Genomic DNA, 24,430 nt, shown 5'->3' on the forward strand with positions numbered 1-24,430 from the left:
TTCCAAACATTAAAAACAATGAATTCCAGAAAATGCATACAATCTCATCGAGCAGAGAATAACACTAGAATGATCCAACGAAGAATTCTAATGAAATCAAGCTAGCACATGCATGGGCTCTACAATCAAACAATTGTGCTCAGATCTTGTGTCTGCATCACGGAACGTAAGTAGTAACAGGTGTCCGCATCATGGATCTTATTAAAACCTTCTTAGCTTCATCAAGACCAGAAAAAACTCTGGCAACTCATCCTAGCTGACAGAATTACCTCACTTGTAAGTACATACTGCCCTTCCCATCCCCAGCAGATTCATCTTGAACATCCATGCCAACCAGATTTTGATTTCTCCCCATTTTTTTACTAGACATTGCACTGCCACCAGCGTCCACACCATCCTTCTCTTTACAGAACCCATACTAGAGTCACAAATCCTCATCCCTACACACAAAAAATCCAAATCTTTGTAAGTAGACAAATTAAGTACCCAGCGGAAAAACTAAACTTGAAAGATGAAATCCAACAACACTTTATGCAAGCGTTTTAAAAAATAGGAACATTTCTTGTAGGCATGCGAGAAGTAGAGGCAGAACACAGAGGAAGAACCAGTAGGCATGTGAGAAGAAGAGGGACCCCCATGACGACCAGGCCAACTTCCTGTATTACAATGAAATGAGAAGGGCAAGTTTGGAATGCAAATAGATCGAAATACAAGGCATGCATTCGATTTCAAAAATTGGAACATTTCTAGGATTCATGGGAGAAGCAAAAAGGAGGAGACCTTTACAAAATAGAGTACAATGAGACCTTTACAAATAGAGTACACTGGGGCACCACAATCAAATATGCAAGAGACACACGCAGGCATGCATTCCATTCAAAAAATTGGAACTCTAGAATCATACAAGAAGCAAAAGATGGGGGACTTTTAGAATGCAATGATGAGAACTCACCTCACCAAAACACTCCAGTAGCGGAGCCTTTTTCTGGCAGATGTATCGTTTGACTGCTCCTTCAGCCGGGGCCTCGCATGCCTGTTCCATCCATCCGTCTCGATCCATCCTTGAGTTCCCCTGACCTTGCAGTCCCGCTGCTGCTGCTCTTACACATGCAGCGCAGCGCAAGCACACTCGCTGTCATGCCGTACACGGGCGAGTTTAGACTCTGCATCTTCACCGGGAAGAGTTCATGCTTAGAACCATCACCGCCGGCTACACAGGCCCAAGGAAGAAAAAAAGCGCATCATTAGCTATCAAGAACAAATAAGAGAACTTTTTCCTTGAACGTCAAAGACAGTAGCAAGCGCACAAATCACTCAGTAGATCTCAAATCTAGATCTAGGATACGAACCTGTGAACCCGGCGAACCTTGTGGCCTCAGACCCTCCCCACGGAGCGGCGACTTCCCGATACATGCGGCTTGTTGAACTCCATCGCACAAAACTCAGTGTGGTCGGCGGCGGCGTTGAGCGCCGGCGGGCGGCAGGGAGAACAGGAGAGTCGAGTCGAATGGATTACAAGGAGCATTTACATCAAACGGGGAGCACCGCTGGAGCGCCAGCTCCACAACCAGGCAACTTTTCCAGGCCAAACAACCGAAACGAGGCACGCGATGGGTTGACTACATGGGACCCACCTCTATAAACAAATGTAAGTCCGTGGGACCTTTCGCATGCAGCTGGTACCTTTTCACCGCATCCCAAGGCTCGCAGGTGGGACCTTTTCGCCCGGGCGCTGTTGGAAGCTCCGCGGCCGCTTGTACGTACATCTGGTTTTTTCCAGTCTGGTCGTCGTCTCGTCGCGTGCGCTACTACTACTAGGACCCCGCATTAGGAGGGCGTGCGCGCAGGTCTATTTGCGACATACATGGTGCCACGTGGCGTCGGCGTCGGGAAACCTAAGCGGCTTCCGAAAGCCCGGAAGTTATCTCGTGGCCGTGCACCAACAGGCTCATCAAAGCCCAGCTTTCCACGGGCCTTGGCGCCAGCCCAGCATGAGGTGCAGTTTGCAGATAGAGCATGCACAAAAAAGTAACAGACGTCTCATGCCTCGAAACAAAGAGGCGAGATCTCTCTTGCAAGTATGCACAGCATGTGTCAAGGTGGCTGCTACGTTCCATCTGCTTTCAAAGGATATGGTGACCGTATTGTATGACATACATTCGCGTAGCAAATTTGCTCGGGATTCTCATACCAACTATTGTAACAGCAATCAGTTCCAGCCCTTAGATACATTTCAGTACCCTCACTGGCTCACTGCAACTGCATCCAGACCAAGGCACTCTTTGATACCCGGTTAAACTTTAACCTTGTCACATCGAATATTTATATATTAATTAAGAGTATTAAATATAATCTAATTACAAAACTAATTGTACTGGAGGCAAATTCACGAGACAAATCTATTAAGGCCCCGTTTGGATCCCTTCATTTGAAAGAATTGGAATCTACTTAATGGAGTAGGCTAATTTATCTTGTAACGTGGCATTCCACAACTTTCCAAAGTTTAGATATAAGCCTATCTTAAATTCATGGGGTGGGAGATGGAAATTGATTCTATAGATTATGATTATTAGAATGGAATTCAATTCTTATAGCACGCTCTTGAACTCGCTTCCCTATATAGAAGTGCAGCACATAAGTATCTCTCCCATATCGCCAACAATAATATACAAATATATTCCACATACAATTATAGTAGCTTAATTAATTCGTGTCTAAATTATGATTATTAGAATGGAATTCAATTCCAATGATCCAAACGGGACCTAAGCCTAATTAGTTCACGATTTGACAATATGATACTACAGTAACCATTTGCTAATGATGGATTAATAAATTCATCTCGCGAATTAGCCTAAGGCTTCTACAATTAGTTTTATAATTAGTTCATGTTTAGTCCTTCTAATTAGCATCCAAACATTCGATGTAACAAGAGCTAAACTTTGGCCCAAAGATCCAAACACGCCCTAAAGCAAAACACTAGCAGTACAGGAGAGTTAGGGCCTGTTTGGTTTGAGTTGCTTATTATAAGCAACTTAAAGTTGCTTATTTTTTGGTCTAACTGTTTGGATACCCTTGCTTATAAGCATTGAATGAGATGGACATTATCATATTTGCCCCTTGTGTTGCTACCCCTCATCTTTGCCTCCCCACACTTCTTCTTCCTGCACAATGTGTACCAGAATCCGAATCCACAAAACACAATGGCCCCCGCTTCCTCCATGCATGGCCTAGATCCATGCCTCCACACCAGAATCGGGCAGGGAGCGGCAGCAGCTCGCCGAGGCGGCGATGGGGCGGGAGTGGTGGGCGGAGGCTATCTGCCTAGCGCGACGGCAGGCGGCGCGGAGGCGGGCGGCGGGTGGCGCGGAGGCCAACGTCGGCGGGTGGCCCGGAGGAAGGGGAGCTGGTGAGTGGTGATGGGGGAGGGGGGGAGAGAGAGAGGTAGGATGCATTAAATGAAGGCAGGAGGTGTAAAGTGCCCCTTTTAGTCCCCATAAGCAACCATAAGCAACCTCATAAGCAAGAGTGATTGGTTTGATAAGCAACTTATTTATTTATTTTAAGTTGATTATGCATAAGCAAGTGCCCTTAATCTTACCACCATTCATTAAAAATGCAGGCGCGTGAATTTATCAGCATTTACTCCCAACCACCTGACTTTTCAGCCAATTCAAAGAAGTATATCAGCTTTAACACCTCCTCCATTTGAGAATATATATTTGACCCTCCGGTCATCGGCAGATTACGTTAGGGCAGGATAATCCTGTCCCAACGTTAACTTTTGATGACCAGAGTAATGGACAATACAATGTCTCCAATAATCAACTTTGAGCATCCGTTCTTGTAATAGCAGTTAGCACTGACATGTCAGTAATACAAAAAAAAAAGGTTACAGCAATTTATCAACGGACGATTCACAAATTTGAATTAAAATGTTATATCAATGAATGTAAAACTGTAGAAGTCATACCCTCCTGCTATTTGAGAACTGAGCTACTCTGATGCATGTAGGGCGACAATAAGAAACTCTAGTTCCACTTCCAGATGCACTATCACCAACTTCCTGACCATGTCCACTACTGAACTGCCTTTGTAGCCAAGAGTGATTGTGGACATCAAGATGCTCTAACACAAAGACTCATCTGGCCCAATCACAAAGACGCGAGAATAAAGCATTCTCATCAGCAGAAAAAGATTATTCACTACAAATGACCAATATTCTGAACTGGAAATGGATATAACAGAAATTTTCTGGTGCGTGCAGTCATGGAACAAAAACAATAGTGGACTGCTCAACCCTTAAGCATTTGTTAATGAGGCTTGGTTCACGTATATTTTGAACACTAGAATTGTTGACAAAAGGTTTCGGTAGACCTAGGATTACTTACAACATTGAAGGATATTCAGTCAACAATAGCACCTGAGAACTAGAACTTTGGTATTTCCTATTGACTTCCATGTCAGTAGTCATTACTAGCAAAGCAAAGTTTAACAGAAAAAAGGTTAAAAGAAAAGGTAGAAAGGAGCGAGTATCAACAATGTATGTCACAGACACTCCGTCCATTCTTTAATCTACTTATATCAGCCAGCCTTTTTAGTGAGGGCATAGGCGTCCATAGTTCCTTGTTATAATCTTAAGTTACATCAGCCAGCCTTTTAATAGCTTTTATGGCAACTCGCCAGAGGTGCTTATAGGATGATATAATCTACCCATTTCGCAGCACGGATGATTAGTTGATTATCCCTGTATTACCAAAAAAATGAATGATTAGAAAGTTACTATAAAGATATAGGAATCAAGGAGCAACTTATGACAAAAGGCGGAAGCATGACAGCACAGAATGTATAAATTTCCATACAACCAGGTCACACATAAAGGAATAGCACGATATGTAATTGATATAAAACATTGCTGAACGTTAATGGAGTATTTGCATATGTGTATAGGGCAAAACCAAGCAACCTACTAACTCTATTCAAGGGCCATCATAAATCGCTAGTGCTGATCCCTTAGTAACTCAATATCAGGGTGAACCAATACTGACTACTGAGTACCACTAGTCAGAAAATCCTCTGTATTTTTCCCATTTTGTGCAGATTGGAGAAGAAAAGAAGAGGATTGGTCCAAGGAAATTTTTTGAATCTAGTAGGTATTGAAGCATTTGTGAAAAGTTGCTACATGCTACATGGAAAAGTTGCTACATTTGTGGAAATTCCGAAAAACTAAACTGCTGAATTAGCTGAAATTGAGCAGATGATCCAGAGGGCAAAGCAACAAGAGTGCCACTAGTTGCCTTTGAGCTTTTAAGCACAATGTATAACAACCTTTTACAGGCTAAGACATGCGCGGACAAAATTCAAGGCTGAAATTGTGTACTTTATTTTTCATTACCTGGTCATGAACTCCTAATTGAAAATCATAGCTGCTCAACCTATGTCTCGTACAGCTTTTTCTCTACACACGTATTGCAGCTGCAACAAAGAGTTTCACATATAGACTGTGACATTAGTGCCCATTTGGTTCTCAAATATTTTACTCCAAAACAACAATCTTACCTTTCTTGGAATCCACAAGCAACATTGGGTGTTGCTGTAACAGGAATAGATTCCCTCTTCTCTTCCCCAGGGTTGACTGCCTGCTTGGGACTGCCATCCCCATCCCCTTCCTGCTGCTCCTCGGGCTCATCTTCTGCACCAGTTGCAGAGGTAGCAGCAGCTGCAGGCCCACTCATTGCACGGCTACCACTGTCCACCCTGTTGTCTGCAATGGAGGTGTCATCCTCCACAATGGAGGTCCCGTTGCCATCAGCTTGTCCAGGGAACATGGGTGAGCCAGCAGGTGAACCGAGATGGTGGCCCCTGCTTGCGAGGTCGAGGAGCTGCAGCCCCATGAACCGGCGGCCCTCCAGCTCGATGGCTCGCTGCAGCTCGGCCGCATGCTGCTGCTCTTCGAGCTTCCTCCTCAGAAACGCCTCATGCTTAACGATGTTGCCGTACATCATCCTTGGCCCTAACAGATGCAGAATCAAACTGTCAAACACCTGCGATCTGCAACCCTGATGCAGCCAGAAAAAGGGTGCATGCAGAGAAGGGTTACTACACACCAATCTGCGGCTGAGTCAGGTCGAAGGGATCCCTGGAATTGAGCAATCCAGTGGGCGACGTGCAGCCGGCAAAGTCGCCATGGTGCGGGTGCTGCAGCTTCCTGCAATCGAACAAAATGAAAACAAAGCATGAAATTGAAACGTTCTCTTTAGGAACAGAAACTGTCAAAACAAGCAATGTGCAACTCCATGTAGGAGGCGCGGCGTGAGAAGGCAACGGACCTGAACCTGTCGGGGACCTTGCCCTTCTCCTTGTAGGGCTTGACGAGCACGCGCGCGTCACACACGAAATGCGGGTTCCCCTTGCTCAAGATGACCTTCACCGTCTCCGGGTAGACGAAGGTGACGAAGCCGAACATGCGCTTCTGCTGGTACGGGATGCGCACGTCCTGCACTGGTCCGTACATGCTGCCCGGTGGCAACCAACCAAAGGTGCATCACGATCAATCAATCGATTTCGTCCATCATTGGATTGGACTACCAGGAGACAGTGAGAGCAAGTACCTGAAGTAGTTGGAGACGTCCTCCTCGCTGAAGGTGGAGTCGGCCGGGAAGGTAAGGTAGATCTGCCGTGCGGCGGGGCTGGAGATGAGGTCGCCGCGGTCCATCCGAGGCGAGCGCACCGGGAACCTGTGCATGTCCTCGCCGCCGCCAAACAGCACCCTGACACAGCAAGCAAAATAAGCAAGGCGCGTCAAGAGGGAAACCAAAGGAATGCAACATTGGGTGGTAAAAAATGGCACCTTTGGGGCTCGTTCTGCTGCTGGAGCAGGGAGTCGAGGCTGACGCCTTTGGGCGGCGACGGCGACGGCGAGAAGGGGAACGCGGACGCCATGAGCTGCTGCGGCCGCGCGGCGGCGGCCAAGGCCTTGGCGCGCATTACGACCATCTCCCGCTCCGCGGCCGCCGCGTCGTCCTCAGGCAGGCCGTGGAGGAAACGGCAGGAGGAGCCGTTCCTGCAGAACCCGCGCGCGAAGTACATGCAGGGCCTCCACGCGCCGGCCTCGTCGTCGCTGAGCAAGAAGCTGTACTCCTCCTCGGGGTAGAACGCGTCGGCGCCGCCGTCGTACGCCGCCTGGTCGGCTACTCCTCCCCAGGGCGGGCCGGGGCCGAGCACGGGGGACGGCGGGGACGCGGGCTTGGCGGCGAGCTCGGCGTGCGCGCTGGCGACGACGGCGCGGAGCAGGTCCTCGGGGCCGAAGGCGAGGCGGATCAGGTCCTTGACGCTGTTGTCCTGGATGAGGAGCAGGCCCATGATCTTGGATGCGTTGTCGGGGTCCAGCGCGCGCACCCGGTCGAACACCACCTTGGTGGCCTCCCAGGCGTCCATGGCCGGGGCGCGCCCGTTCTCAGGTGGCGCGGTGGTGGCTGGTGGTTCGCTTCTTGAAGGGGAGGAGGGGGGGAAGGGAAGGTGAAAAGCGGCGGATGACAGGGAGGGGAGTGGGGGCACGGTTGTAAAAAAGCCTTGCACTGCGGGCACGGTGAATTAAATAGGGTGCCTGCTGTTGCTGGGTTGGAGACGCTGCAGACTCAAAAGCCGGGCCGTTCGGTTCAGTTTCCCTCCATCAATGTTTTGGGAAATTTTTTGGTGGGGATTTGAATTCGGCGGTTGTTTTGCTTTGCTTGCCGTGGCAACGAGTACTTTGATTTGGAACTTGGATCGAGTGGTCTCCGGGCGTTCAAATTTTCGTACAAGTAATGTGCATACCTAATTTGATTTTAATCGCTTTTTTTTGCCAGAGTCATAGACACGTACTTCCTCCGTCCCATAACAATACAATTCTAGGTATGTATCTAAATAAGTGCTTATCCAAAGTAGGTATACGTAGTAATATTGCTCGATGCGTGATAAAATCACACCCCACAAGGGATTTCAAATTTGAACTCATGGCAACTTGCGTCTAGCAATATAGAGCCGTTTCATAATGCAAAACCTATAAATTACCATCCCATTTAGCTACACCTACAGACATTGGAGATGATTTCATTAGAAACGGATACAGAATGAATATAATAATATAACAAATTATCACCTCTAGGCGCATGAGGGTACGTTTGTCTGAGCTGTAGTTTTTGGAGCTTTTTGAAAAAGCTGCCGCTAGCTTTAGGTTCTGAAAAGCTAAGGATAACTTTTAGAAATATTTTAAGCTTTGTGGGCTTATAGAACTACGAACAACTTAAGAAACTTAATTTTTAGCTTTTTATCTTTTTATGTAAACTCAACGAGTATTTGAACTTTTTGAAAGCTGCACAAGATATTCACTGTGCCTAGAAGCTCGAACAAACAGCCACGTCGTAGTGCTGGAATGTCCCGAGCGGAGCATTAGGATTTATAGATGGCCATAAATCAAGTGTTGGACGTCTCACGATCTAGATACATACCTTCTTACCGGTGTAGTATGCTATGGCCTTTTTGTTTTCTATTGATAATCGTATGCTGTGGCGTTGAATTCCCTTTCTCCCCGGCAAGGCCATCACAATCTTGAATTGCACTGTGTTTACATTGCAATCCTATTCTCGTATACATGATCGCCCCCCTCTGCGTCACTTGCTTGTGTGGTGTGTACATTTTACATCGTGCATGGAGGGCGAAAATAAAAATAAAATAAAATTACATGATGCATGCTTGATCTCTCGCGTCCGTGAGCCCGTACGCGTGTGCGGTGTGCCTGCTCTGCTAGGGACGGCCCCCCGATCACATGGCAGCGCCCACTGCGTGGGTCCCGCCTGTGCAACTGTGCAAGCATGCACACACCTCTGCAACTGGTTTGTACTGAGCCGGCTAGCAGCTCTAGCACCACTGCCAGGCCATCGTCCGAATCGAAACATACTATGGTCACTGACATGCCGGCCTTCGCGGAGGTGTGGCCCATAAGTAGCGAGAGCGGGAGGGCCCTCTGTCTGTGTTGCCCCGGTGTGGTGGGTCTTGCTGGCGCTCCGTCCAAAATGGGATAGGGCCACATGTTTAGTTACTCTCAACTCCCAACTTTGACACTATGTAAAAAGAAGATTCCCCATCACATCAAACTTGCGGTACATGCATGGAGTACTAAATGTAGATGAAATTAAAAACTAATTGCACAGTTTTGTTGTACTTTGCGAGACGAATCTTTTGAGCCTAATTAGTCAATATTTGGATAATAATTCACAAATACAAACGAAATGCTACAGTATGCTACAGTGCTGTAGCAGTAATTTGGCACCTCCCAAATTCCCCAACTAAACAAGGCCGTAGTCTACTCGATTACAGATGGGCCCCGCGGTCCGGATCCGTGTTGTGAACTGCTGACGACCACACGATGACATGCCATCGGTTTCCGCCAAAGACTGGGGGTGGGGGCAAAAAAAAAAAAACTCGTGAGCTTCCGAAGAACGTGACCCTGTATATTATTCTTCTCGTAAATAAAAAAGGAAAAATATTTTCATAAAAATAAAAAAAAGAATTATTCGTATTGCGCTAGTATATGACTCTATTCTTTTGGGCCCTCTGCCTGCAGCTGGTGATGTATGCAGCCCTGAATGATAGCGTCCTGCTCGCTGCTAAGGGCCCGTTTGGATTAGATCATGTTTGATTGAGATGGATTTTAAGAATTCAAAATCTAAAATTCAGGAAGCTTTAAACGGGTCAGATTTTAGCCTGGATTCTAGAAGTCAGATCTCGGATTCGGAGAATCCCATAATCTGCTGAACGTTACTTCTGATAGATTTTGCATATGTATTTTATGATTTTGCCCCTTATCCTTCCGGAAAATGATCCAATCCCCACTCTTCCCCTTCCTTCCCCTTCCTTCCCGCACAACCAACCTGCTTTTAATCCGCTTCTATCGCAAGATAGGTACGAATCACTGAGGTCCAATCCCAAGACCACAGCTGCAGCTCGATTTCCCTCACGCTGCCACCCCTCTCTCTCCAAACTCGATCTCTCTCTGCTCCCAATCGGCAAGCACACCCAACGCGCACGGACAGCTCCGGCGCGTGCGGATTGGGATCCCGCGGAGATGTGGCCGCCATCGATGGAGCTTCATGGCCGGTGGTAGTGGAGCTAGCGGGAGGAAGCTCAAATTGACGACAAGGCCCCTCCAGCTGCGGCCACGCCATTCTGGTTGGCCTCCTCCGATGGTGGGAGCGCGGCGGCGGTCGGCGCTGGGCCCAAGAGAAGGAGAGGAGAGAGTTGTGGGAGGGCAAAAAGGTAATTTGCTGTATATCAAATCACTTTTAATCCGCTTTAGCTACTGGGAGTGCTATGCCAGTTTCATGGGTATTTAATCTCATGTCACATCAGCAAAAACTGCTGATTTGATAGGCTATTTACAAGGAGGGTGAAGAGGGGAGTTTCATCTCATGAAACCCACTTGACACACACAGTTACCAAGTCCCATGAAACCTAATGAAACTTGCACTGAGCATGTTATAGTTTCATGGCATGACACATTTGGTCATAGGATAACGCAAAAATTAAATTAGGCTATCTATGAAACCGTGCAATGAAACTATGCACCGAGGATGACAATTTCATTTCATTAAAAAGTTGACATAGCACTCTTAGTAACTTATGCGATGAACCTTAATCGTTAGCTCGAGGTGGGCTAAAAATTAGCTGCACTTTTAGCCATCAGTTGTCATTCTGACTTTCTTGAAGAGTCAAATCATTTTATGTTTGATCAAAATTATAGAGAGGATTACAAAGGTCTATGGCACCGAATAGATATACTATGAAAATATATTTAATGGAAAATATATTAGTATTTATTTGGTATCATGAAGGTTAGTACTTCATTGTATAAATTTGATCAAACCTAGTTAAATTGAGATGCTTTGACTCTCCAAGAAAATTGGAATGACCTGTAATTTGGAACGGATCTTCAAATAGGTCCTAAAAACGACGGCGATAGTAATGCCATTCCCCGTGCACCTCACGCCGCCGTCTACTAGCGCCGTCGTGGTGGCAGCCGCCGTCGGGGCTGTGCTCGCCGCCGTCGCGCTCCGCCGCTACTAGGGATGGCAATCGGGCAGATCTAGACCCGAGACCCATAGATTTCAGACCCGACGGGAGCGGTAGCAGGTCCGGAATTTCCTCCGCGGGTCTCGAGTTCGAGGACCCGACACACGGGGCGGATTTATAGATCCGCCGCGGATGACCCACGGACCGAAGTATGCATTTCGCTCAAAAACTATCCTGCCCAACAACAACCTATATATAATCTCCGTTCACACAGTCCGTCTCCCACTCTCCCGTCTCCCGGCCAGTGCGCCGCACGCCAGCACCCCGGCCCCAAATCCCCATCGCCCCCTCGCCTGCGCCGCCGCCGGCCGCCCGCGGCGCCGCCGGCCATCCACTTCCCGCCCTCGGCCATCCGCCTCGGTGACCATGTCCGCTCTCAGCAGCTGCAGCAGCGCCGCCGGAACCGCCACCACGCTTGTGGCGTATGGCAGGTCGCCGCAGGACCAGGAGCTCCTGGCCTTCGCGGCCGGTTCCGTCGCCCTGGGGGAGGGCGAGTCGGCCGGGGAGTTCGCCGTCGCGCTGTCCTATGAGGGCGCGGGGTTCGACGCGGGCGCGTACATGGGGGCGCTCCGGGCGCGGCTGTTCGGGAGGTGGATGCTCTGGTCACCGAGGATTGGCTCCACGCAGGACCTCATCGCACAGTGAGTGCAAATTTTTGATTCGCTGACTGGGGATTGGGCTTTCCCCTGTTCTTATTGTACTTTGCCTCGGCGTCTGCTCTTGTTTGCAGGAACTTCGCAAAGCTGCCGGTGGGCGTTGTCTGCGTTGCTGACGTGCAGTTCAAAGGGAGAGGTGTGTGTGATAGTGAAATTACTGGTTGTTATTCCCGTTGTTGTTCTATTCGTGATGAATCTGTAGCTTTGGTTAGCAAGCTCTTGAGTTTTAGGCTGATTGACGCTTTTTTATTCTGCATCTGATATGATTGGTTAGATTGACGAGTCGACACTAACTGTTATCTGCTGCGTATTCTCTATGATTACTTGTTAGGGGAAAAAACAGTCTGAGTGAACAAATATAGAACCTGTTTGTAGCTTGACACGTCTTTTATCAAAAGATTGAATCTGATTGTAGATTGATTCCTCTTGCAATTATCAAAATTTGTTAGGCTATATGTATCCAAGACTAAAGCTGCGCATCATAGCATTTCGATGTTTTCTATCTTTCTAGTTACATAATTATATTATACACCTTGCAGCATAGTGAGATAAATAATTTAATCTTCCTTCACAAATTGTGCAGGACGTTCGAAAAATGTGTGGGAATCACCACCAGGTTGTCTCATGTTCTCGTTCACATCACGGATGCAGGATGCACGGAAGTTGCCCCTTATGCAATATGTTGTCTGTCTTTCTATGACCGAAGCCATCAAGGAACTATGCCGTGCTAAGGTTAATTTATAATTCAGTGCAGTCATGTTTGCTGCTCATTGATTTGCATCATTTTATTTAGGCTAACTACTTCTATTGGCACCTGACGCTGTGGTTGTGATAAAACTCAGGGACTGCCAGAACTTGATGTAAGGATAAAGTGGCCTAATGATCTCTATCTGAAAGGATTAAAAGTTGGCGGCATTCTATGTACCTCGTCTTATGAACCAAAAGTCTACAATATCTGTACTGGTAAACATGCATTTCCAATGTTGCTGGTTCTAATAATTTAAGATATATTTTTACAAGCATGGAATTCCTTTTATTTTAATCAGGTATTGGTTTAAATGTTGACAATGAGAAGCCTACCACATGCTTGAATGCTGCACTTCAAGAAGCAAATGTTATATCACCCAGATTGAAACGAGAAGACATACTGGCATACTTCTTCAATAAATTCGAAAATCTTTTTGAGATCTTCTCGAATCAAGGTAATTGTCGTCGATGTATATGCATAGATGGTTCTTTTTCTAATCACAACGGATTTGATGATAAACTGATTTTGCCATAGAGATTGATTATTTTCCTATGACTCATTTAAGTGCTGGCAAAACATTTTTCAAACTTAACTGCAATTTCATTTTTTGTCTTGGTAAAGTTGTGTGCTTAACACTCAAATTCCACTGCAGGATTTCAGGCTCTTGAGGAGCAATACTATAACTCATGGCTCCATAGGTATGGGCTGTAATCTCAATACCTGTTCATTGGACCTTATTACAGAATAGTAGGGGCAAGAACACCAAAAAACTTAAAAACCTATAAGATTTTGCCCTGAACTAGGTGTAATATCACTTGAATTTTAAGCGTGCTTTTAAGTGCTGATTGTAAACATCTAATACAGTGCTTGCAAGTTAATATTATGTATCTTTGGTATTTGCCATTTCATCTGAATGAGATTTGAACTTTTTATTGTTATGTAGTGGCCAGAGAGTTGTCGTCCAAGATGCACATGAAGGCCAGTCTGTAGACAGTGTCGTCACTATCCAGGTTAGCACAAACAGAAGCATGATGACCTAATATCAATTTCCCCTTCTCTAACAGTACTAATACTTTTCAGGGTTTAACACCAACTGGGTACTTGTATGCTATTGGTGAGGATGGCAAAAGCTATGAGTTGCACCCAGATGGCAACAGGTACTGTCCATCAGTCCCTTTTTGCTCATTACATATCATGATATCAATATGATATTTGTCATGTATATCACTATTCAGTGTCTCTACCGTGTTCTGTATGCATCTCATCCCATATATGTCCCAACATGTAATATCACATAGTCTATCAGATTATCACACACATTCTTTTTTTGTCAATCATTTGATACAGTACTTTGCGTTTGCAGTTTTGATTTCTTTACTGGATTGGTGAGGAGAAAGATCGAAGCTTAGGACACCAATACAATACATAGATAGGTTCAACAAATTTGTACAAATGATAGATGTTTAAGTATGGAATGAGAACATGTAAGCATCAGCGCTGCCACCTGCATCCCTTTGTGTGCTTCAAACTTTTAGTATATAAGGTATAACTATATATTGATTATTTTCTATTTTAAAACATTGTGACAAACTTTTAGTTTCATAGTTATACAAACCAAATGCTTAATTAAATTTAAAATATCAGCTGCTAATATATACTTACGGATATCAAATTTACTTTCATCTCAACCATATCTAAATAAGCACTAATTATCTGACATAGATTTGCAAAAATGGTGCAGAGGCATAAGCTAATATATATACACGCATACTCGTGCTCTATTATATAATAAGACAATTTAGTACAATATTTGGTTAGTTGTTTTTAGGAAAAAGTCCATTTTACTCCCCTCATCTATATACTTTGTCTGCTTAACCCCTCGAACGAAATTTAGGATCACTTTACTCCTCGAACTATTTCATTTGGTCTAATTTACCTCCTAATTAGATTTCTCTTTTTTGTTTCTTCATGTATGAATTGAATTTTGAGTTCAAATTTTGTGAGGAGATGGAAAACATGATGCCTTATGTTAAAAAATTATAATAAGAATTTTCACAATTATTTTCATAGGTTAAGAATATTTAATACGAAATTGATCTTAGATGTACAAAATTGTATAAAAGTAATCATAAAAAATTGCTAATGTATTTTTCTAATGTAGAGCATCATGTTATAAGTCAATTGGCAAAAATCTGAAATTAAAACTAAACTTGTACGCGAAGAAATAAAAAAAGAGAAATCTAATTAGGGGTATATTGGATCAAATGAAATAGTTCGAGGGAGTAAAGTGAGGCTAAATTTTGCTTAGAGGGTTAAGTGGATAAAGTAAATGGATGATGGAAGTAAAATGGACTTTTTGCTATTTTTATTCGGCCCATTCCTCTAATATTTTCACGCAATTGTTATACTATCCTAAATGAATTAATATCTCTGTTTACACTTTGCTTTTGAAAAAAATCTATTATCACATTAACTTCAATTTTTAGTATTGCACATAGCATAATGTTCGCATGCGGGCTATGAGTGCCAACGAACCAGAATACTCGATCAATAGTCTTAGGCTCATAGCCCATGTCACCAGCGAAGGACGGAGCAGATAACCAGTTACGAGTACTGAATATCAGCAAGATCTGAGCACTTTTTATTAGCTACATTTGTTTACTGGTCTACGTATATTGTTTACTCATAAGCCAATCAGCGGGGCCTTCCTAGCGGCGGGGTCTTGGCGGCCGTGCGGTGCACCGTGTGGTGCGGGCCGTCAAACTCGACACCGAATGGCTCAATCATGCCATCTAGAAGCTCATCAATCCAGTCCATGAGGGCCTGGTGTTCCTGGACCATAGCCTGGAGCTACCACACCCTGGTGGGCAGTTTTGGAGACAAGAAGACAGTGAGCCATTCAGCACACGAATCAAACATACTCCAACTGAACTGGACAATGGCATCGCAACGCAATTAAGTATACTAGTCCATCAACACGGACTAATGTTTTTAAAAACTATTGTATTTAAAAATTACTTAGAAACTAAACTCCTAACTGATAATTAAAATTATTTACCTACTACTCTCTTATTTTTTTCAATACTTTAACATAATACTCATATAGATGTGTACTTATCTTTGTCCAGTTATGATTGATTTTTAATTAGTAATTACTCCATACATTTTTTCATCCACATTCACACTTTTTCATTTTGTATCGTACCTCCACACATTGTGTTTAGCATAAAAATCAATATTTTACGTCACTTCCTCACATACATGTATAAATGGTTTACATGATGATGCCCATCATGCGTATATACCTTAATTTATTCTTTCTATATCATTAGTGATATAAATAGGTAATTAAATTAGAATCATATATTAGTTTAGTTTCGAACATTTCTGTATGATGCATATGAAGAAAAATAGATTAAGATTTAGGTGTTTACTTTAGGTTACTTTTTAATAATGATATACATGGGTAGCTTAGATACAAATTTAGATATAATAGACCAATGGGTATGATTATTAGAGTTTAGAGGATTGATGTTTGATGTTTCTAATTTCTATGAGAATTTCTAGGATTTGAATTTTTTTCCTAGCATGTCTCGTGAGAAGAGCCTCCAGTGGGAAAAAAATAAGGCCACACTACTACAAAACTGTTACCTTGTGGTACCTCTCATTTGTTAAATATTCGAACATGATACTTATATAGATATATACTTATTATTCTCATCCGATTGTGATAGATTTTAGTTAGTAATTTTTCATCCACATTTATAATCTTGAACTTTTCACTTTGCAACACACGTATGCGCTTGAATTTGTTTCATGGACCCTAAGTTTGAGCTATAATTTAAGCATAGAAATCCATATTCTCAGCACTTCCTCTATATCTTTATAAATGGTGACACACATCATGCTATAAACCTTAATTATCATATCATATATTATTATAGCATATATCAATAGGGTAAGAAATAGATGATTTAGAATTATATATTTTATATATTTTTAATTAAGGTGATTTGGATTAGAATTTAAGGTTATGTTATTTTTAATAAAGAGCGTATGGGATGCAAATTTAAGGGTTGCTTTAAGTTACTTTTTAAGTATTAGTTATGGGCAACTTAGTTGCAAATTTAGGGCGTTATTTTAAATTATTTTTACAATGGCATAAGTGGGTAATTTTGATGAAGATTAGGAGTTATTAGTTTATTTATATAATGTCAGAGGTGGGTAATTTAGATATAGATGTAGAAGATTACTTTAAGCTATTTTTCAAATAGCATAGGTGGGTAATTTTTTAGAAAACACAATAGATCCGATGGCTATGATGATTTTAGTCTACCGATTGATGGTTAGATATTTTTACTTTTTTTATAGAATCTCTAGGATTTCTCTATTTTTCCTCGAGTGTCCATCTAGGGTTCTAGGTGGCTTCACCTGGAGAGTCTTCAGGAGGATTGTTTCCCATCTAAGCAACCTCCACAAAGATGGGAAACTTTCCAAATTGACAACTTTCCACGTAAAGGCAAACGATTTGTCTTTGAAATTGTTTCGGACGAGAAATCCCCAAAAGATCTGGATTTTTTCTGAATTGTTTGGGAAAAGAAACCCAAAAAACCTGGGCCTTTTCAGGCTGATGAACAGGAGATCGAGGTTCTTAAAACAAGAAAGAAAAGGCGGCAATTGGCTTTGGGGAAAGCAACGAAAACGAACTGAGCCAAAACGGATCGCTCTCGTTGGCACACAACGTGCTATCTTCCGAAGTTAAGCAAGACTTGTTCGAAAATCCAAGCGCACCCAAAATTGAACCCGACGGATGATTTTTTGTTTTAGGGAATGTTTAGTTCTCTCAAAATTCCCAACTTTGATACTATGGAAAAAGAAGATTCCCCATCACATCAAACTTGCGGTATATGTATGGAGTACTAAATGTAGACGAAATTAAAAACTAATTGCACAGTTTTGTTGTACTTTGCGAGACGAATCTTTTGAGCCTAATTAGTCAATATTTGGATAATAATTCATAAATACAAACGAAACGCTATAGTGTGATACAGTGCTATAACAGTAATTTTACACCTCCAAATTTTAGGTAACTAAACGAGACCGTGGGCGCAGAACAACCTCAAATCTTCCAAAAAAAAAAAATCTGCGCACGACTGTATGTTGCATACGCGACAGTTAATATTCTGTCGCGTGGGGTGGGAGGGTGGAGACCACGCGGGGAGTCACGGCCCAATAAATTTCTGATAGCCCACCAGCGCTAGCAGGGTTTGCTCCAGGGTAATGATTGTTGTCCTACGCGTGCTTCGGTGCTTTTTCACTCGCGCCCATCGCGATTCGTGCGTGACCCGAGAGGAATTCAGCACACATCAGTTTTTTCCGTTTCCTTTTTTTCCCTTCCGTGTATTTTTTTACCTTCTGTTCGTTTCGTTCTTTTTTTATCGTCTTTTTTTTTCCTTCCGTTATTTCTTATTTCCCACCGTTTCTCCTTTTTCCGGATTTGTTGTTTATTTTTTCTTCCGTCCGTTTTCTTCTTTTTTCTCCTTCTGTTACTTTTCAACGTGATATTTCCTTACGTTTCTTTTTTCTTTTCCATTTTTTCTTTATTGTTTGATAGTGACTCTATCTTTTTTTTTCTTGCCAGGGTAGGTCATTCTATATTCTAATTAGTTCTATTAATCTTTTTTATTTTATTATGTAGAGACTTATTGATAAAAAAATCATATGTTTTGTCACTGTAACTCTGGAAGGTTTTTCATTTTTATGTTCTCTTCTTTCTTTAATCTCTTAGTTTATTTGGTTTTCCTCTAATTTTCTATCTAATGTATTTTTCTTTTATTTCTTATTCTATTCTTTTATTTTTCTTTTATTTTTGTTCGAGAACTTTGTATAATTTGTTCCGTGCATTTATATAATTTGTTCGATGCATACAATTGTTTGTTCAATTTGTTCGTCACATGTACATATTTTGTTTGTCTTCAAGAGATAATTTGTTCGCTTTTCAATAGTATTGTTAGTCATCTGTGCATCTTTGTTCTTCTCCAAGAATAATTTGTTCGTTTTTGCAGAATAAGTTATTTGGCGATGTTGACTTATTTGTTCGCAATGTTCAACCTTTTGTTTGCAGTATATTATTATTTCTTCATCATGTTTAATATTTTGTTCCTGGTGTCGATGCATGTGTTCGCAGTGGTCAAAATTAATTATCCTGTATTTGAAAAAAGTGATTTTTAAAATATTATCAAAATATAGTTGAGTGTGGTCTTATTTTGAAGATCTTATTATAACAAACACAATGGTGAAATCGAAATTTAATTTGGATGCTCCGTATATGATTTATAACTTTTTCTACTTTCGAATTTGCATGCATACGTGTGATGTCATCAATTTTTATCCTTTATGCATGCATGCAGTCTCTCCTTCGCTCTCATCTTAAATGGTGAACGTTTCAACGTATCACTGTATGTACAAATAGCCTAAATAACTAAGTTGACATGTGCAACCCACATATACTCCTTCAGGTGGTGATGATTGCAGATCTATCGCCTTCAATCTGGGCTTTTAACCGCACCCAAAAAATTTGGGCTTTTAACTGCTCCACCGCAATCGCGCAGCCCACAACGAGAGCAAGAGGTCCCAGAATGAAAACAGATAAAAAAGAAAGAACGAACACCACTCGATGTCTGCCTGGTTTTATTTATCGCGACTTGCTGAGTACTACGTGCGTGCACGTGAGAGAGATGGGGTGGAGAGGGTTGGCGACGTGAAGTACTCACCCCTGGGAGGCTCGGAACATGGTGTTCTCCACCCGGGCCCGGGGCTGCTGGGTCCACTATGGTCGGGGATGCAGACCAGATGCGCAGGGTGGACCGGCCAAAACCCTTGCCGCCGCCGCTGCCAAAGCAGGTGCAATGAAAAAGCGACTAGTGCCAGGAGAGAGGAGGAGGGGAGGGAACAAAATGGGGGTGTCCGTGAACACTCGCTCGTTGGAGTGGGAAGGTAGCACCATCCATATGAATTGGGACTTCGTCATGATTCGTGCGGGGCACCAAGCCACTTGCTGATACTGCCTAGTTTAATAATACAATACTACAGGTGTACGTATTTCACCACGGTCCTTCTTCTTCAGTTCTTTGAGTTGAGTTGAGTAGTCAATATGAGCGTTAATGGAGAGATGTGCCTAGAGGTGGGACTTGGGCCGTCTCGTGCCTAGCCCTCCCGTGCTTCGTGCCGTCTCGTGCCTAGACTTCTAGGCACTTTGTGCAATTGATTTTTATTGATTTTCAATTTACCCGCCCCCGCCAGATGTTGCAAGTGCGTTTGAATTCATATAAAGATGGAAGTTGAAGGCTCAGGCACCAGTAATTAACTAGATGATCCATGCATATGGCTGCTAATTGAGCTTATTTGTGTGGCTGAAATTTCTCGTGCTTAATCAACACTATATATTTGGAAAAATATGCCACTAACCTGTCATGTAAACCTTTCCGCAGGATGAACCATTGATCTTGACTGGCCCAAAACGAGGACTTGTATTGCTGGATAATAATTATGTTGAGACTGATCTGAAGATCAAGGATCGTCAAGGGCGGGACACAGAATTCAGTAAAGGAGTCATAACAATATGGAGAAATGTGAGGTTGAAAGAAAGAATCTTGCTACCAGGTTCAGTATTGTGGATTTATTGTATGCTATTGTCATAGGTGCGGTGGAGGCAACTATTGGCATTAGAGTTTTGCAGGGAAAATTTGATGGAACAATCTCTGCCCACACCACCAGCATTATGCTTTATGATAGCAAAGTGGCTGGTACCAGGACTGCTGATGTAGGAGTTATCCAGCTGACTCGACGTGTTGTATCTATCTATGTGAAGGATATGCTGATAATCGAAGCAAAGACTGGTGATGGTAAATCTGTACGGAGAGTTGATTTTGCTCCAAGGGGAAACAATGGGAGATGAAGATACGATGGTGCCACTAAGATGCGTGTGATGGTTGCTTGGTCGATCATGGACCCCTGACTGAGACTTTGGAACGGTTTGTTAAGCATCATTGGCAGATGTGTACGCTTTGGTGTAGCCACATCTGATCCTGTGATGCGGTTACAAGTTATAAGTCTAGACAAGTAATAATGTGTGTAAATTACCGTGTTGATCTTGTTAGGGCAGTGCCAATGGGATATTGATGATAGTTTCTATCCCTCTTAATTATCATGCCAACTAAGCAATTTGCTGATGTGGCAGTGGATTTATTATGGAGAGAGAGAAACCATTTCCTAGAGAGGAAACCAAGTCCTCACGAGCACCGATGGACCAAGAAACTAGCGAATCTGCATTGGGGAGACCCAAGTAGTTTCTTCTTGCTTACCGCCGGATCCTTTGTGCTTGCACTGCTGCTACCCGTCACTCGAGCTCCTTTACATGATGCACAGAGGATCCGGTACTAGAAGGGAGAATGGTTGGTTGGATTTTTGTTTAAACTCTAGATAAAAAAGTTGCATTGTGAAGGATGATTTCTTGATACAATATCCTAGACTATGGAAACTAAATTGGTTTCTCCCATTGGGAGTGCCCTTATGTTGAACTATTGTCTAACATGCTAGGCTTTTTATTGCAATACCGTGTTAAACTTATCCTGTGCATTGTTTGTTGTGTTGTATGCTCTTAACTGTTCCGGTTTGTTTGATGACTGCTGTGGGCTGTTTGTATCATTTGTCACTGTTTTCTTCGAGTTATCTCCAATCTGTCGACACGGTTTGGTTTTCCTTTCTGTGTTTTCGAAGAAGAAATTTCAGTATTTACCCAAACAACATTCACCATTTATTCCATATTTATTGGAAGGGTATTCTTGTGCACTAGAAAATACATTTGGAAGGAGAAATTTATGCCATGGGAAGTGTATTCTTCGTATGTTCAGGGTATACTAGTTCAGGATATAATTTTTGCCATTTGGACGGGCTGTGTTTACTATGGTGGTAGCCTTCCACCGCTTGTAGTGTTCTGGTGGCGTTCTTGCTGCATGGATGTTTCCTCGGTTGCTGGTCTGCTTCAGTGTTGCTTATCCTTCTTCACTATCCATCTCTACTTAAATGGCAAGCCATTGCAATCTTCGTCCAGCTGGGTTGATCCTAAGGATTCCTGGGCCTGCTGTTTGGCTTCCAGCAGGGACTTCTCATGCTCCTCAACACACCTGGACAGCTCTGAGAAGTTGCCCTTGCCGAACCCGCTGCAGCCGCTCTTCTGGTACTCTTGCGGCATCCTTCTGCAGGCACCCGACCCTTTGGATTACCTCCACCCGATCCTTGGATTACCTCCAAGAAGAACATTAACCTGAATCAAACATATAGCCAACCCAATTACATTTGGAATTCAATCGCATGGAGCAAACACCGATCGATCCTGCAAGCATGCATCGGGCAACAAGAGGAGCAGGGGGGAAGGTGACGTTTTTACCTGTCCCCTGCTGGCTTGGTGAAGATCTGGAGGAGCACCCCCAGCTCCTGGCAGTCCCTGATCTGCGCCTCCGAGAGCACGTCGCCGGCGCGGCGCCGGACACCGTCATAGTAGTTGGGTGGCGGCGGCGCCAAGAACACGAACCCACCCATGGGCCATGGCGGAGCGCGCCCGCATCTCCCTCAGCGCAGCATGTCGTAGCTGGCCATGGCGATGTGCTGCACGTCCGGGCCGCCGTGCGGCCGTGGTGGTCCAGGAACGTCTGTACCTGGCTTCGGCGCCTCAAGAATGCATGTGAGACCCTGGTGGACCATAGAGTCTAGACCCTGGTGGACCATAGAGTCTTCGAGTGATCTCCAATCTGTCGACACGGATTGTTTTTTCTTTCTGTGTTCTTGAGGAAGAAGTTTCAGAATTTACCCAAACAAAATTCACCATTCATTCCATTTATATGGGAAGGGTGTTCTTGTCTGCACTAGAAAATACATTTGGAAGGAGAAATTTTGCCATGGGTAGTGTATTCTCCGCAATAATTTCAGGACATGTTGGTCAGCTTTGGAAGGGCTATGTTTAAGGTACTGGTAGCCCTTCCACCACTTGCAGTGTTCTGGTGGGCGTGCCTGCTGTATGGTTCCCTGTTTGCTGATATGCTTCGCTGTCCATCTCTGCTTGAGTTGCATGCCATTGGCTCGATGAAGAGCAGCAACCTTTGAATTATGCAGGTCGTCGTGAGTAGCGTGCAAGCTTATTCATGCAGAAATTAAGGGCATGTTTGGAATTGCTCCACTTCAAAAAAAAAATAACTCCGCTCCACCAACTCCACCTTTTTTAGCTCCACTTCACCAACTCCAAGAAAATAGGGAGCTATGTACGTGTTTGGCTATTGGATGCAAATCCAGCTCTAGGAATCGTAGGAACTAGTGGGAATAGTCACTTAAGGGCAGAGTGTTTTTTCCCCGGGTTCCAGTCAATTAGGATTCAGGGCACCGAGATGGTTGATGGGATTGGATGACTCGCTCCAGATGCTTGCACCAAATGAAAATTACAAAATCAACCGGACATCATTGTTCCAATAAAAATTTAATATACCTAATATGTGGCACCAAATGAAATTACAAAATCAACCACACCAACATTAACTAGTTCCAAGCAAGAGAAAGGGCGGTGGCCAACTCATCATGAAATACATCCATAGCTGGAGTATTGGCATTCGAAGTAGACCGGTCGGACGCAAGGGAGAAATTGCATATTTGTTATACCTTTTCGGGATAGTAGATATGTAATTAGGATTACGATCAAAGTCAATGTCTTCACATCCATCATGTTCACGGATATAATTGTGAAGGACATAGTAGCCACAACAATCATGTTTTGCTTGTACATGGGGTACGGTGGTATTTTGTAGAGAATTTTCCACTTCATTTTTAATAGTCCAAACGATCGCTCAATAGCATTGCGAATAGATGAGTGAACACGATTGAACTTTTCCGCGTGAGTCTTTGGTTCCATACCACTATGCCATAGCCGACACTTGCGTCTTCACCACCAAGAACGACCTCTTCAAGGTCAGGGTCAGCCCCGGCTAGGGTGTGGCTACCCCTGCCCAGGCCACGATCACCTTTGGACGTGCCACGGCCGCCCGCGCCCAGGACATGGCCGCACCCGACCAGGCCTCCGGCCAGGGCTTCTTCGAGGTCGGCTCAGCGTCGGCCTGGGCACGGCCGCCCCCGACCAGGCCTCCGGCCAGGGCTTGCCTCTTCGAGGTCAGGCTCAACGCCGACTAGGGGCTAGTTGTTGCCTGCCTGGGCACGGCCGCCACCGGCCAAGCCTTGGCCACCCGCCCCTAGGCCACGGCCGCCCGCCCCCAGGACACAGCCACCCCCAGCCAGGCCTTCGGCCTCTTCGAGGTCAGGCTTAGTGCCGGCCATGGGCTCTCTGCTGCCGGCCTGGGCACGACCGCCACAAGCCAGGCCGCCGGCTAGGGTGTGCTCCAGGCCCAAATCAGTACTGGCCAGGGGGTGGATGCCGTCGGTCAGGCCGCGCCTGCCCATGGGCGCCGGCGGGTGGAATGGAGTTCGGCCGGAGGAAGGGGAGATGGTGGCGGTGGCGGCGGAGGCAGAGGCGTCACGAGGGAGGGGGCGGCGGCAGAACAGGAGGCATCGCGAAGGAGGAGGCGGTGGCGGAATAGGAAGCGTCGCGAGGGAGGGCTCTTTTTTTTCTCGAAGCGGTATGTGTAAACAGTGATATTGGTGGGTAATTTCCACCCAACTTCAAAATAAGGTATGAAACTAGTTTTTTGGGAGCACCCTTTGCGGAGCTCCAGAAAAACCTTAGAGTTTCCCCCCAGATCCACCTTTTTCTGAAGTTGGTATAGTTGGAGCTGGAGGTGTTTGGCAAGATGATTTTAGAGCCGAGCTACTAAACCTGGAGCTGAGCATTCCCAAACATGCCCTAAACCCTTTTATTGCT

The 24,430-nt window shown here is 44.3% G+C and overlaps 3 protein-coding genes across 3 annotated transcripts; 1 reads left to right on the top strand and 2 right to left on the bottom strand.

Annotated features, from left to right (window-relative positions):
• Positions 1-3,824: 3,824 nt before the first annotated feature.
• On the bottom strand, positions 3,825-7,565 carry LOC101752553 (zinc finger CCCH domain-containing protein 53). Its single transcript, XM_004981510.3, has 7 exons — positions 6,851-7,565; positions 6,612-6,770; positions 6,330-6,515; positions 6,108-6,208; positions 5,560-6,013; positions 5,396-5,475; positions 3,825-4,747 (listed from the first exon to the last, which is right to left on the bottom strand). The coding sequence occupies exons 1-6, from the start codon at positions 7,435-7,437 to the stop codon at positions 5,436-5,438; spliced, it is 1,527 nt and encodes a 508-aa protein (XP_004981567.1). The 5' UTR covers positions 7,438-7,565; the 3' UTR covers positions 3,825-4,747; positions 5,396-5,435.
• A 2,296-nt stretch (positions 7,566-9,861) lies between these two features.
• Positions 9,862-14,091, top strand: LOC101752965 (biotin--protein ligase 2). Its single transcript, XM_012848765.2, has 10 exons — positions 9,862-10,296; positions 11,324-11,750; positions 11,840-11,901; positions 12,349-12,497; positions 12,608-12,728; positions 12,812-12,967; positions 13,166-13,211; positions 13,457-13,523; positions 13,594-13,670; positions 13,877-14,091. The coding sequence occupies exons 1-10, from the start codon at positions 10,131-10,133 to the stop codon at positions 13,920-13,922; spliced, it is 1,317 nt and encodes a 438-aa protein (XP_012704219.1). The 5' UTR covers positions 9,862-10,130; the 3' UTR covers positions 13,923-14,091.
• A 7,240-nt stretch (positions 14,092-21,331) lies between these two features.
• On the bottom strand, positions 21,332-22,175 carry LOC101771097 (4-hydroxyphenylpyruvate dioxygenase-like). The gene is made up of 2 exons (XM_022829611.1): positions 21,962-22,175; positions 21,332-21,838 (listed from the first exon to the last, which is right to left on the bottom strand). The coding sequence occupies exons 1-2, from the start codon at positions 22,111-22,113 to the stop codon at positions 21,637-21,639; spliced, it is 354 nt and encodes a 117-aa protein (XP_022685346.1). The 5' UTR covers positions 22,114-22,175; the 3' UTR covers positions 21,332-21,636.
• Positions 22,176-24,430: the final 2,255 nt, after the last annotated feature.

This window comes from Setaria italica, chromosome IX (assembly GCF_000263155.2).
Source record: "Setaria italica strain Yugu1 chromosome IX, Setaria_italica_v2.0, whole genome shotgun sequence".
In the NCBI taxonomy this organism is placed as follows: domain Eukaryota; kingdom Viridiplantae; phylum Streptophyta; class Magnoliopsida; order Poales; family Poaceae; genus Setaria; species Setaria italica.